The sequence below is a fragment of the Mobula birostris genome, chromosome 23, assembly GCF_030028105.1.
Source record: "Mobula birostris isolate sMobBir1 chromosome 23, sMobBir1.hap1, whole genome shotgun sequence".
Lineage (NCBI taxonomy): Eukaryota > Metazoa > Chordata > Chondrichthyes > Myliobatiformes > Myliobatidae > Mobula > Mobula birostris.
This window is the reverse complement of record NC_092392.1, coordinates 16,223,381-16,235,824: the sequence shown is the minus strand read 5'-3', so window position 1 is coordinate 16,235,824 and position 12,444 is coordinate 16,223,381. Positions and strand designations below refer to the sequence as shown.

General features: G+C 38.1%; 1 protein-coding gene across 10 annotated transcripts in view; it reads left to right on the top strand.

Annotated features, from left to right (window-relative positions):
• magi2a (membrane associated guanylate kinase, WW and PDZ domain containing 2a) overlaps nucleotides 1-12,444 on the top strand; it is a 586,144-nt gene that overhangs the window by 299,650 nt on the left and 274,050 nt on the right. For all 10 annotated transcript variants that reach the window (XM_072241070.1, XM_072241069.1, XM_072241068.1 and 7 more), the window contains exon 3: nucleotides 6,018-6,137. In XM_072241070.1, the coding sequence (XP_072097171.1) occupies nucleotides 6,018-6,137 (120 nt within the window). The remainder of the gene's footprint in view (nucleotides 1-6,017; nucleotides 6,138-12,444) is intronic.

Below are 12,444 nucleotides of genomic sequence, written 5' to 3'. Positions count from 1 at the left end.
TACTCATATATATGATGGAGAAAATCTTTTAAAATTACATTTTTAAACTGTGGTTGCGAGAGTTAAAGCAACAGCATTATACTGTGTTTTTAAATAGTCAATATTTATAGAAGTTAGGCTGCCATGGTTGAATAGTAGGCAGTAATTGTCATGAGGGATACAATGAAACATTTATTGGGGCATTGTTGCTTTGCTAAAATGCCTGAAAGACATATGACTAAGGCTGCAAACAGAGTAGCATATAATATTGCTACACCATTGTAATTAACTTGTTTTTATCACTAATCCTTTCTGCAGTTCAAACTAAGCCTAATTCTCTGGTTTGTTCATTCTCTTTTACTACTCTACAAGGTTGACTTGGCATCTTCAGCCTTTTGAAATACTGATGGCAAAATGGCCCAGTGACAACTTTGGGCTGAATTTTCCCTCTCAGTCTGTGGCAGTGATTAGACTCACTGCCAGCGCTACTAAGAAAGACTTTAAGAAGAGATAAATAACAAAAAGTACAGAAGTTGAAAATCTAAAGTACAAGCATAAAATGCTAGAAGAACTCAGCAGATCAGCAGCATATTTGGAAGGGGAAACATTGATGTTTCATGTCTAAGACCCTTCATGGCAACCTTCAAAAGAGGAAGGTTGAATTAATGCCCTATCAGTTCATTGAACCTCATGTTGCTGCTGTAACTCATCGTACAACTGTGACACCTCACATTTACTCATACAAATATCTCCAGAGCTAGGAATATCAGATTTGCTACAGAATTTATTTGGAACAAGACAACACTGCAATATTTTCAGAGCAGGCTGCTGAAGAGATTGAGCTTAACGAAAACAACAAGATGTCTGGTCGCCACATACATTTAGTTATCTTTGTGTATGCATTTTATCCCTGTTTTTTTCATGATGTTTATAATGTCAATATATTTATCACCACAAAAAGGGACTACAGATATTGTAGATTTCTTCAATTTTCTTAAATTGTATTCAATCGTATGATTGTCATTTTTCTCATAACTCTTCAGTACGATATGAGGGTAAAATCAAGCTGGCAGTGGTATTCATACTAAAAAGATTTTTAATATATGCATGTGGTATTCATACTAAAAAGATTTTTAATATATGCATGTGGCCTACATTCAAATTGATACTCATTATATTAGCGGGATGTCATTTGTCTTGTATACCTGCTGATTATTTTGCTTTTGAAAAATTGTGCAATGAAGTAACCATTTTCAAAATATGCTTCATCAATATTTACATTAATAGAGGACGCTTATTCACTCAGCAATGTGTTTTTTTCTGAAATATTGTCTTTTTCCTACAACCAAAAAAAAGGAGAAAAAACTGTTCTATAGTATCCGCTGTTATTTTCAGGCAGGAACTAGTCGTAACTAATTCATAAAACAATAGTGGCAGGATGCAGGGTGTTCCAGAACAGTGGCTTAGTTCATTCTCTACATCACATTTTGTATACTAATTAGAGCTTTAGAAGCTTTCTTGGCTCAATAAGATGGCTAGTCTCAGGATTCAAATTTGTTTATGCTTCAAGCCTGTGTTAAATTCATAATCTGAATTGCATATTTTTCTATTTCTAAATGAGTAGTGTATGATTATGCTTGATAATATCTGCTGCTGGAAACAAGTAGCTTTATGTGTGGAATTAAATTTGTTTTTTTTTGTTTAGATGCCTTATGCATATTAAAATTCTGGTCTGAGTAACTAGGATCAATAACTCTGTTCATCCAGTTCTAACCATTGCCTGATGCCTGTATCTGAAAACAGTAAGAGTACTGCCAATTTAAAAATAGAACACCAGTGCACTCATGATTTTAAGAAGGATGAAAGAGATGTACTATACTGTTATAACTAGGTTCTGGGAAGCACTTAGCTTTGTGGGGTGAAGTATCTAATTGTTGTAACCCAGTAAGTCTCTCAATAATGATGACATGCATTTATTAGGAATATTTATTAGGAACTGGCCGACATATCACTAAAAGCAATTCCTAATAATCTAAATGGATTAGTTAACTCATTTATCCCTAACTGATATAGTCTATAGTTTTGTGAAGTACTTTTCGTCATATTTATAAAATTGATGCCTTGAAACCTTTTGCCATTAATCTTGCTGCTTTAGGCCTTGTATATCTTTACAGCAACTTTCTTAAAATGAAATTTTCTAAAAAGGTTTTACAGGCAGTCAGGAAATCAAAGCAGGTAGAGGAAGGACTGAGGAAAGTGCTAGAAGAATTGGCCTTAGGAGCAATATTTTGAGGCACTCCTCAAAGATAAAGAGATATAATTATTAGGAAAATAATTCTAAGTTATGGGCATTTGCATGGTTGAAGGAAAAGAAGCCACAAAAAATAGCTCAGCTGTAGATCTGAGTCTGATGATCAGAAGATGAATCCTGACTGATAAATTTGAAGCCGGTTGCTTCATAATAGAGATAGTGGGAGCAGTGGGGGAAGTTAAGGAACTAATGGCAATAGAATTCAAGTTATCATAATTCAGGGTCTATTGCCCTTAGTACGATTCAGCAGGCAAGAGGAGACCAGCTTATAGACCACGAGTCTGTGGTGGCCAGTGCTATCATGTTTGCTGTTGTGTGCTGGGGCAGCAGGCTGAGAGTAGCAGACACCAACAGAATCAACAAACTTATTCGTAAGGCCAGTGATGTCGTGGGGATGGAACTGGACTCTCTCACGGCGGTGTCTGAAAAGAGGATGCTGTCTAAGTTGCATGCCATCTTGGTCAATGTCTCCCATCCACTACATAATGTACTGGGTGGGCACAGGAGTTCATTCAGCCAGAGACTCATTCCTCCAAGATGCAGCACAGAGCGTCATAGGAAGTCATTCTTGCCTGTGGCCATCAAACTTTACAACTCCTTCCTTGGAGGGTCAGACACCCTGTGCCGAAAGGCTGGTCCTGGACTTATTTCATAATTTACTGGCATAATTTACATATTACTATATAACTATTTATGGTTCTATTACTATTTATTATTTATGGGCAATTGTAACGAAAACCAATTTCCCCCTGGAATCAATAAGGTATGCCTATGACTATGACTATGACTAAATCAGTGCATGCACCTCCTTCTGATAGAGAAAAACAGATGAGAAACCCTATCTTCCTGAAATAAACTTTGTCACCAAGAATGATCTCAGTGACCTCACAAAATTCTGGCTTACTCTAACATGGAATTAGCACACTAAAATCATCAATGCATACAATCCAATCCTAAAGGCTACCAAAGGGGCCCGAGGGCCTTGTACTCTGACCTAAAAAACATTTTTGACCCATATCCCAAAGGCAGAAAAACCAGTTTCACTAGTTGGAGAGAGATGCAATTCTCTGGTAAAGTGTGATTAGCAAGGATGGAATGGGGAAAGCCAGTTGCAATAGGGTGCTCCTGCTGATGAAGTATTGTACTAGATTCGCAGTCTCATCATAACCAACAATCGGTTCTGCAGAATGCATAAAACTTCATGGCAATGATCCCCAGTCAGGCACTGGAACCTGTTAGACACTCCTTACACCCAGTTTGATTATTTATTCTGCTAATTAAATAGCATGTCTAGTTTAGGTTTATGTCTTTTTTCTTTTGTAGCTCTACATGATATCACATCTTAGTCGTTTTTTCTTTGTGTGAAATAACTTGTGTTGGTTGACCTTTCTTCATAGCTTAGTCCCTTAAAACCAGAAAAATTCCAGTGACTATTACCCGACTCTTTTGAGTACATCAATATTCTTTTTGAGATTGTGTGATTTTATTAGATTTTACACACAGGTTACATACAAATGAGAAATGCAAATGAGGAGTAATGTCTTTAGGTTGGGGTCTATTTAACAGAGTACTGGGGTGATGTTCCATCTGAACTGAATTAGTATTGTTATGTTCTTATAGAGAATTGTCAGGCAAGATCTTTCATATCTAAAGTCATGTTGCTGTTGAACTAATACTTAAGTTGATAGTGAGGATTAATTCTGTCTTTGAATGGTATTCCAGTTTTCTGTTCTTTTACCTTTTGGACAAGGCTATCATGTTAGCTTTTTGATTCATTTACACTTTCTCCATTGCCCACTACACTACTATATATATATAGTTCCTGGCAATTTTTCTGGTCTGATGTTGCTTTGTTTTTTTTTAATCTTTCAATTTGACATGCATGTCCATTTCATTTATTTTAAAGCTTTGGTCGTAGTGCATTTTTTGTTATGTGATAATGTGTCTATTCTCTTGGTGCCACCTGCAAATTTGAGCCAGACGTTTGTGCATTCAAGTCTCACTGAAACACATGGTCTAGGCTGATGGCTCAAAGCAGTGCCGAACAAGTAGCTGCATTGTCAAAGATGCATCTTTTGGATAAGATGTTAAACTGAGAATCCCTCTGTCCACTGAGATAGAGATAAAACATTCTACGTCATTACAGAGAAGGCACATAAAGATATGGATCAAATGCAGGTGAATGGGATTGGTTTAGATGCGCATATGGGTTAGCATTTACATGCTGGGCTGAAGGGCCCATTTCTGTGCTACACAACTCTATAACTCTATGACTATCATAAAAAAAAGCAGCAGGAAAATGCTCCCTGGTGTCCTGGTTATTATTTAACCGTCACTAATATCCCAAAGGCTGATTATCTGGTCAGTTTTACAAAATTAATTATAGGAATTTGCACAAAATCTGGCTGCCACATTTCCTACAGTACAACATTGACTGCAGTGCAAAACTGTTTCATTGCTTGTAAAACAGAAAGATGTCATACTCTACTATGTAATTGAAGCTTTTTTCTGTATTACTCAAATGAAATAATCATTCAAATAATATATCATTTTGTTTGAATCTTAGTTTGAAGTCCATTTGTGTATGGTAATTTTTGCACCTCAATTCTGACAAACTTCTTGATATCATTGTTTTAAACAAACTACAGTCTTAATGAAGTTTACTGTGGTTTGTGCAGTTTTTTTTAAACAACCTGGGCTTCTTTCCAGCTTGTTTTCATTAATCTTGCAGTCAAGTCTGCAAGCCTGCCTGCATTTCTCTCACCATGCTTATAGAGACCTGTCAACTTCAGCTATTTGTATATATTATTACATAGCCCAGTTATTTTAGTAGCATTTTATATATTGACAATAATCTTGAAGTTCTCTCTCACCTTTTTGAGTTTTGACATTTTAAGTTAATAAGCTTTACTTAGTATTTTAAATTTAGTATGATGCACAATATATTAAGCATAATTACTCTATAATGACTTCTATTTTCTGCATATTTGGTTTATTTTTGAATTGCAAATCAATATAAACAGGCTGTTTTTGTTATTGTTTCACTTAGCTAGTTATTCCAATAGCAAACATGCATTAGACTTACCATCAGTATTAACCACTGGACCTCTACCTAATTACATAAGATTAATTTTGAATTTTCTCACAAAAGAAAGCTTTTTATTTCCAAATATATGTTTTTATACCCTTGTTAAACAATGCCACTTCTTTTATATTCTGGCCTGGTGAACTCTAATCTATTTTTAATATTACTTTGAATTTTTCATATCAGAAGATTCTTTTCAAAGTGTGGTTTCTTTACCAGTTGTTATCTTAAAGTTGTCATTTAGCAATATGGATAATCATCTTTTTATTTTTTTCTAAATAAGCTGTTCTTCTAGATAATAAGTTAATCATCATGATGAAAGTTTACCTAAATTTACATTATTAAAAAGAGAGTTCTATAATAACACAGAAGTTTTCAGATCTGAAACCAGATTTCTTTTGTATCTAGTCCAAATGTATTATCTTCATAATTTTCTTCTATCACTTTGGAGTTACAACATTTAGATGGTCAAAGGCATTGTAAAAAAATGAACCATCTACATATTATATATTATTTATTGTTAACTTGTTTCTCCTCTAGCTTTTAGATTCACAAATTTTGCTCAATTATTTTAAAAATTGAATCGGTTTGTCTGTGGATTGTAACTGTAGTTAACTTTTGCTTTGTTTTTCACTCTCATAGGCACTACAAGACCACCTAAAGAGGGAGAGGTCCCTGGTGTTGACTACAATTTTGTGACTGTGGAAGAATTTATGGAACTTGAGAAAAGTGGTTCTCTGTTAGAAAGTGGAACGTATGAAGGTAATTACAATTGTTTTGATCAATCCTGGCAGACATATTTTTTGCAATGCTGCATAGAAACCATCTATGCCTCTCACAATACTTCCTATAAATGTCAGATTGTAGCAACTGCAGATACATTGCAGTCAGGTTTGTGATTATTATTATATTCTCAAAAATTAGGTGGTTGCAGATTGTTGTAAAAAAAACTTTTTGGATAGTTTTCCATTAATTTTGTTAATAAATCATTTCTTTTCTAGAATCATATTTAGGGGAATAAAACAACTAAATGCTTGATTAAACTGTGTAGGAGCTTACAATCCTAATGCATTTGTATTTGCCTATCAGAGTGGGACCTTCTAAGTGTTTTTAATTACATCATCAGCACTTACGTTAAAATTACTCTTTGGTGTATCATGGAGGATACTGCTAGAACAAAATATTTCAAGCCGAGTTGTGAAAGTAGTAAACAATATCACAATTATTTGGATTTTACTGAACAAGTAGGATCGTTTGTGGTGAACGTTGCCATTTATGTGCAAATCAAGCAGCATGTCTTGGGGATTAAGAACTACATAGGAACTGTGAATTTAAACGACTGTCCGGTTATTCTAGGTAAATATCCCAAACCAGAGATATTACAGGCTTTAAAGAATTGTGAAGGCAGGAAGGAGAAGGAGAAAATAATGTGTAATGTCAGTGTGAATAGAGAAATTATTCTAGGTTGGTTTACTATATTTCTAGAACTCTTAACTTTTTGCATGATGCACCTATTCTGAACTTGGTACCTATGACACCATCTGTGCCAGATCACCTATAGCCTGAGTCTGTTCCCTCTCATGTGGCCAAAAGCTGCCCTTGGGGTTTTGTTTTGTCAATCTTGGTTCCAAACGATTTCCAGCTGACCATCACACCTTTGGCACTTCCTTACTCAGCAGTCATATGGATTCCTACGGATGAATTGTGAATCTGAATTGCAGCCATCAGGACAGAGCTTCAACTCGGAGTCCTTCCCAAGGCAGCAGAATATCAGCAATACAGTTGATGAACACCATTGAAGGGAGACTATGTAGGGGAAAGGGAGGGAGCGCAGAGGTTCTCTGAAGAGAGCTTGGAGAGCTTGGAGATCTTGGTTAGAAAGATAAATGGCAGAACTCCTATGTGGCCATAAGTATAGCAGGACAGGAAAATGCTGACATCTCAAAAGGGAGTGATTCTATAAGGACAATTAAGCAAGCTCAAAGGAAATATTCTGACTTCACTAGATATATCAAGGTCAGCTCTGCACACTCATTTTGTTCACTTTTACTGCCATAGCTAAAATGTACCCACACCCTCTTCTCTCTCACCCCTTACTAACTCCCACTCACAATGATCAGCCGCCTTCATTAACAGATAAACACAATCCCATCTACACACCACGCATTCCTAATCATGCATTCATGACTTTAAGCGTATAATACACACACATTGATTAAATCTTTACAGTTAGGATGTTTTAACTTGGTATAGAGCCAGTGCTCACCTTCATACTTTTGGTAAAGACTGCCAGTAACTTCAGTGAGGCCACCAGAACTGGAGTCAGTCCTCAAGAATGTCCTTCCCTTTATGGCAAATGGACAAATGAGACCCCCAAGTCAAGAATGAAGAATGAAGGAAATCAGAGTGGCGTGCACATTTCATTGCATCATTGTGTAATTTCAATGCATTTTACATCTGACATTACATAGCATCACTTCAGATACTGTCATTGCAAAAGGTTAAACAAGACAGGTTAGAGGTAAGTTGGTTTATTATTGTCACTTACACCAAGGTACAGTAAAAATCTTTGTCTTGCATGTCATCTATGCAGATAATTTCATTACAACACTGTATTAAAAAAACAATATCAGAATTCAGAATAATAGTTTTACAGTTACAGAGAAAATGCAGTGCAGGAAGACAATAGTATAAGCTATAAAGAGGTATATTGTAAGGTCAAGTGTTCACCTTATGCTACGAGGTCATTCAATAGTCTTTTAACAGTGGGATTAAAGCTGTACTTCAACCTGCTGCTACAGTTTTTCAGGCGTTTCCATCTTCTGCCCAATGGGGGAGAGGAGAAGAAAGAATCTCCAGGGTGCTCAGGGTCTTTGATTATGTTTACTGAGACAGCAGGAAGTGTAAACAGAGTCCAAGGAAGGGAAGCTAGTTTTCATGATTCTCTGCAGTTTCTTGCAGTCTCAAGCAGACCAGTCTCAAGCATCTTTATAAGATGCTTTCCGTGGTGCAGTGACAAAAATTGTCAATAGTCAAAGTTGACATGCCAAATTTCTTTAGGCTCCTGAGGAAGCAGAGGTACTGATGCATTTTCTTGGCCCTAGCATCTGCGTGATTAGACCAAGAAGGCTGTCATTGATGTTCACTCCTAGGAACTTGAGGCTCTTGACCTTAGCACTATTTATACACAACCCACTTCCTGAAGTCATTTTGTTTTACTGACATTGAAGGAAAGGTTGTTGTCATGACACCAAACTTCTAGGGCTGTGTATCTCTTTCCTGCACTCAGAATCAATGTTTTTTTTTGTGATTCAGTCTACAATGATGGTATCATCGACAAATCTATAGATGGAATTAGAGCAGAATGTGGCCATGCTGCCGTGAGTGTACAGGGAGTAGAGGAGGAGGCTAAGGACACCATCTTATGGGGCAACAGTATTGAAAATAATCATGGCAGAAGTGTTGCTGCCCATCCTTACCGTTTGCAGTCTTTTGGTCATGAAATTGAGAATCCATTTGCAGAGGGAGGTGTTGAGTTCCAGACTCCCAGGTCTCAGAATTTGAAGATGAGTTTGCTTGGAATTTTAGTATTAAAGGCAGAGCTATAGTCAATAAAGAATAGTCTTTTCTTTCCAGATACTCCAGTGTGGGCTAGAGAAATAGGTTGAGCTTGTCTGGGAGGCTGAACTTGAATTGTGCCATGGCCATCCTCTTGAACATCATGAATGGTGGATGTCAGAGGCACTGGGCAGTAGTCATTAAGGCACATTACTTTGTTTTTCTTCAGTACCAGAAGATAGTGGGAACATCATATTGAAGTAAGGAGAGGTTAAAACTGACTCCCCATCAGCTGACCTGCACATGATCTGAGGACACAGCCAGGGATTCCATCCATGGCTGATGCTTTCTGTAGGGTAGTGCAACAATTTGCCACTAGTAAACTATGGTTAGGCAGGAGGGGTTGGGAGATAGGCAGGCGAAGGAAACTCGTGGGAGACAAAATGGGTCCATACATTCACATTGTTCCAGGAACTATCATCAGGAAATGTCCACGAGAAACTGGCTGCAAATACAAACAGAAATGCTGGAACAAAACAAGGAGGGTTGGAAAGTCCATGTACTACCTTATACAGAACCAGGATTTATCACTTCCACTCTGAAACTAACATGAATTTTGTAAGGGGTTGTCAACAATCTCCTCACATAGTTGCTGCTAGATGGAGGAATAAGCAGAGTTTACTTGCCTCTTAATACACAGTGAAATGTCAAGTAGATCCATGTAGACCTTTTGTTTCTGCAGGAGCTTTAGCAGCACCCAATCTTCATTCAGCAGAACTGGGCAATTCTGAGCAGTTTGCTGCTATAACTGAGCAATGACATACCATCTTTATATAGTTGCTGCCTACTTTTAGAAAGAGTAGTGCTGCCCATGAACTGAATTGAATTGAATTGACTTTATTTCTTACATTCTTCACATAAACGAGTAAAAGTCATTACTTTACGTCCAAATGTGCACTTATAGCCGCGTGCAAACGCGCTACTAAAGAAACACATGGAGGCAGAGAAAGCTGAACTCAGAATGCCTTTACTGATTCAAAAACGTGCGCTTAAATCTCCCCTCCCATGGGCCCCTGCGACCTGCGGGGCGGACATGACGTCAGACTGTCCCCGGAAGGTCCGCCCCGAGTAGGTAGTTCCAAACGTGCTACTGCGTGTCTGCCCGCGGCTCCCAATGGCGGTTCGAGTCCCACGTGTGCGGGTGGCCACACACTGTGCAATCATAGTAATTTATAATAAGTAAAGCAGTCGGTGTAACAATGTTGACAACGTCAACTGTTTCTAAGCTCTGCCGATATTGCATGATGTCCAAAGAATATACTCTCCTAGGACCATGGTATGCCCTCTTTCATCAAGAAGGAAACTCGCTCTGCTGTCTTGCCCTGGAATATTGAGCTGCCAGCTCTTCCCTCAGCTGCATTTCTGTTCTGGGTTATGATGTCTCAGTTTCCAGAACCAATTTATACCTTATATAAGGAGTTCATCCACCTTACGTGTCGTACCTTCTGGCCCTTCAAGCTGCACCATCCCTGCAACCCCTCATAACCCCAGTTTAACCCTAACCTAGTTATGGAACAATTTACAATGACCAATTCACCTACCCGATACATCTTTGGACTGTGGGAGGAAACCGGAGGACCTGGAGATAACCCACGCATTTCACGGAGAGGATGTACAGAAATTCCTTACAGAGGATGAACTCCAACGCTCCAAACTGTGATAGCATTGTGCTAATCACTACAGTACCGTGGCGCCAACTTCCTCTCCTTTTTCTATGCTCATGTCATCCTGACGACTAAACTTCCTCTCAGTATGACCTCCTGATTTTTCATAGACATACTAGTTTTTAACTCTTCCAAGTAGTGCCAGCAATCTTTTCCCATGTGATGAATCTCTCAGCTCAATCAGAGTAAGACAATTTTTCCTGTAATACCATAGGGTCTTATCTTCTACAGCAGCCTCATGTGCAGCACCCTGTGAAAGGTCTGAAAATATAAGTAAACATAATGCAATGACTTTTCTTTGTCTATCTTTCCTGCTATTTCTTCAAAGAACTTCAAAGTTTTATCAAGCAAGATTTCCCCTTAAGGAAACCATGCTGACTTCAACCTATCTAATCATGTGCTTCCAAGTACCCCAGAAACATCATCCTTAATAATGGACTCTTCACATCTTTTGTAACCACTGTCTTTTGGCTCCTTCCCTTCTTAAGGAATGGAATGACATTTGTGATCTACCAGTCCTTTAGTACAATTCCAGAATTTTGTGATTCTTGAACGCCTCCACAATCTTTTCAGAACCCTTGGGATGTAGTCCATCTGGTCAAGGTGACTTATTGACCTTCAGACATTTCAGCTACTCAAGCACCTTCTCCTTAGTAATAGTGACTACATTCACTTCTGCCTACTAATACTCTTGAATTTCTGGCATACTACTGGTGTCTTAAACAGTGATGACTGATGCAAAATACTGATTTGAATATGAATTGAATTAAATTAACTTTATTTCTTACATCCTTCACGTACATGAGAAGTAAAAATCTTTACGTTACATCTCTGTCTAAATGTGCAATGTTTAATCATAGTAATTTATAATAAATAGAACAGTCAATGTAACATAGAAATACAGTCAAATCAGTGTGAGTTAATCAGTCTGATGGCCTGGTGGAAGAAGCTGTCCTGGACCTGTTGGTCCTGGCTTTTCTGCTGCAGGACCATTTCCCGGATTGTAGCAGCTGGAGTAGATTGTAATTGGGATAACTCGGGACCCCAATGATCCTACGGGCCCTTTTTACACACCTGTCCTTACAAATGTCCTGAATCATGGGAAGTTCACAATTACAGATGCACTGGACTGTCCGCACCACTCTCTGCAGAGTCCTGAGATTAAGGAAGGTACAGTTCAAATACCAGGCAGCGATGCAGCCAGTCAGGATGCTCTCATTTGTGACCCTGTAGAAAGTTCTTAGGATTTGGGGGCCCATACCAAACTTCCTCAACCGTCTGAGATGAAAGAGGTGCTGTTGTGCCTTTTTCACCACACAGCTGGTGTGTACAGACCACATGAGGTCCTTGGTGATGTAGATACTGAGGAATTTAAAGCTGTTTACCCTCTCAACTGCAGATCCATTGATGTCAATAGTTAGTAATAGTAACGTTGCAGATAATACCAAAATATGTAGTGTTGTAGATATTGTAGAAGCTTATGAAAAATCACAGGGGGATTTAGATCAATTGGTTGCGTGGACTGAAGATTAGCAAATAGTCGTCAATCCTGATAAATGTGAGGTATTGCATTTTGATAGATCAAATAGGGGTAGGACTTGCACGGTGTATAATAGAGTGCAAGTATATAGTTGGCTGAAAACAACATCACGAGCAGATCGATTATTGAAGGTGTTCATCAATCATGGCTTTGAATGCAGGTATTAGGAAGTTATAAAGTGAGGCCTTACATGGAGTATTATGTACAGTTTTTGTCACCTACAGGTGTGGGTGTACCTACAGCTCAC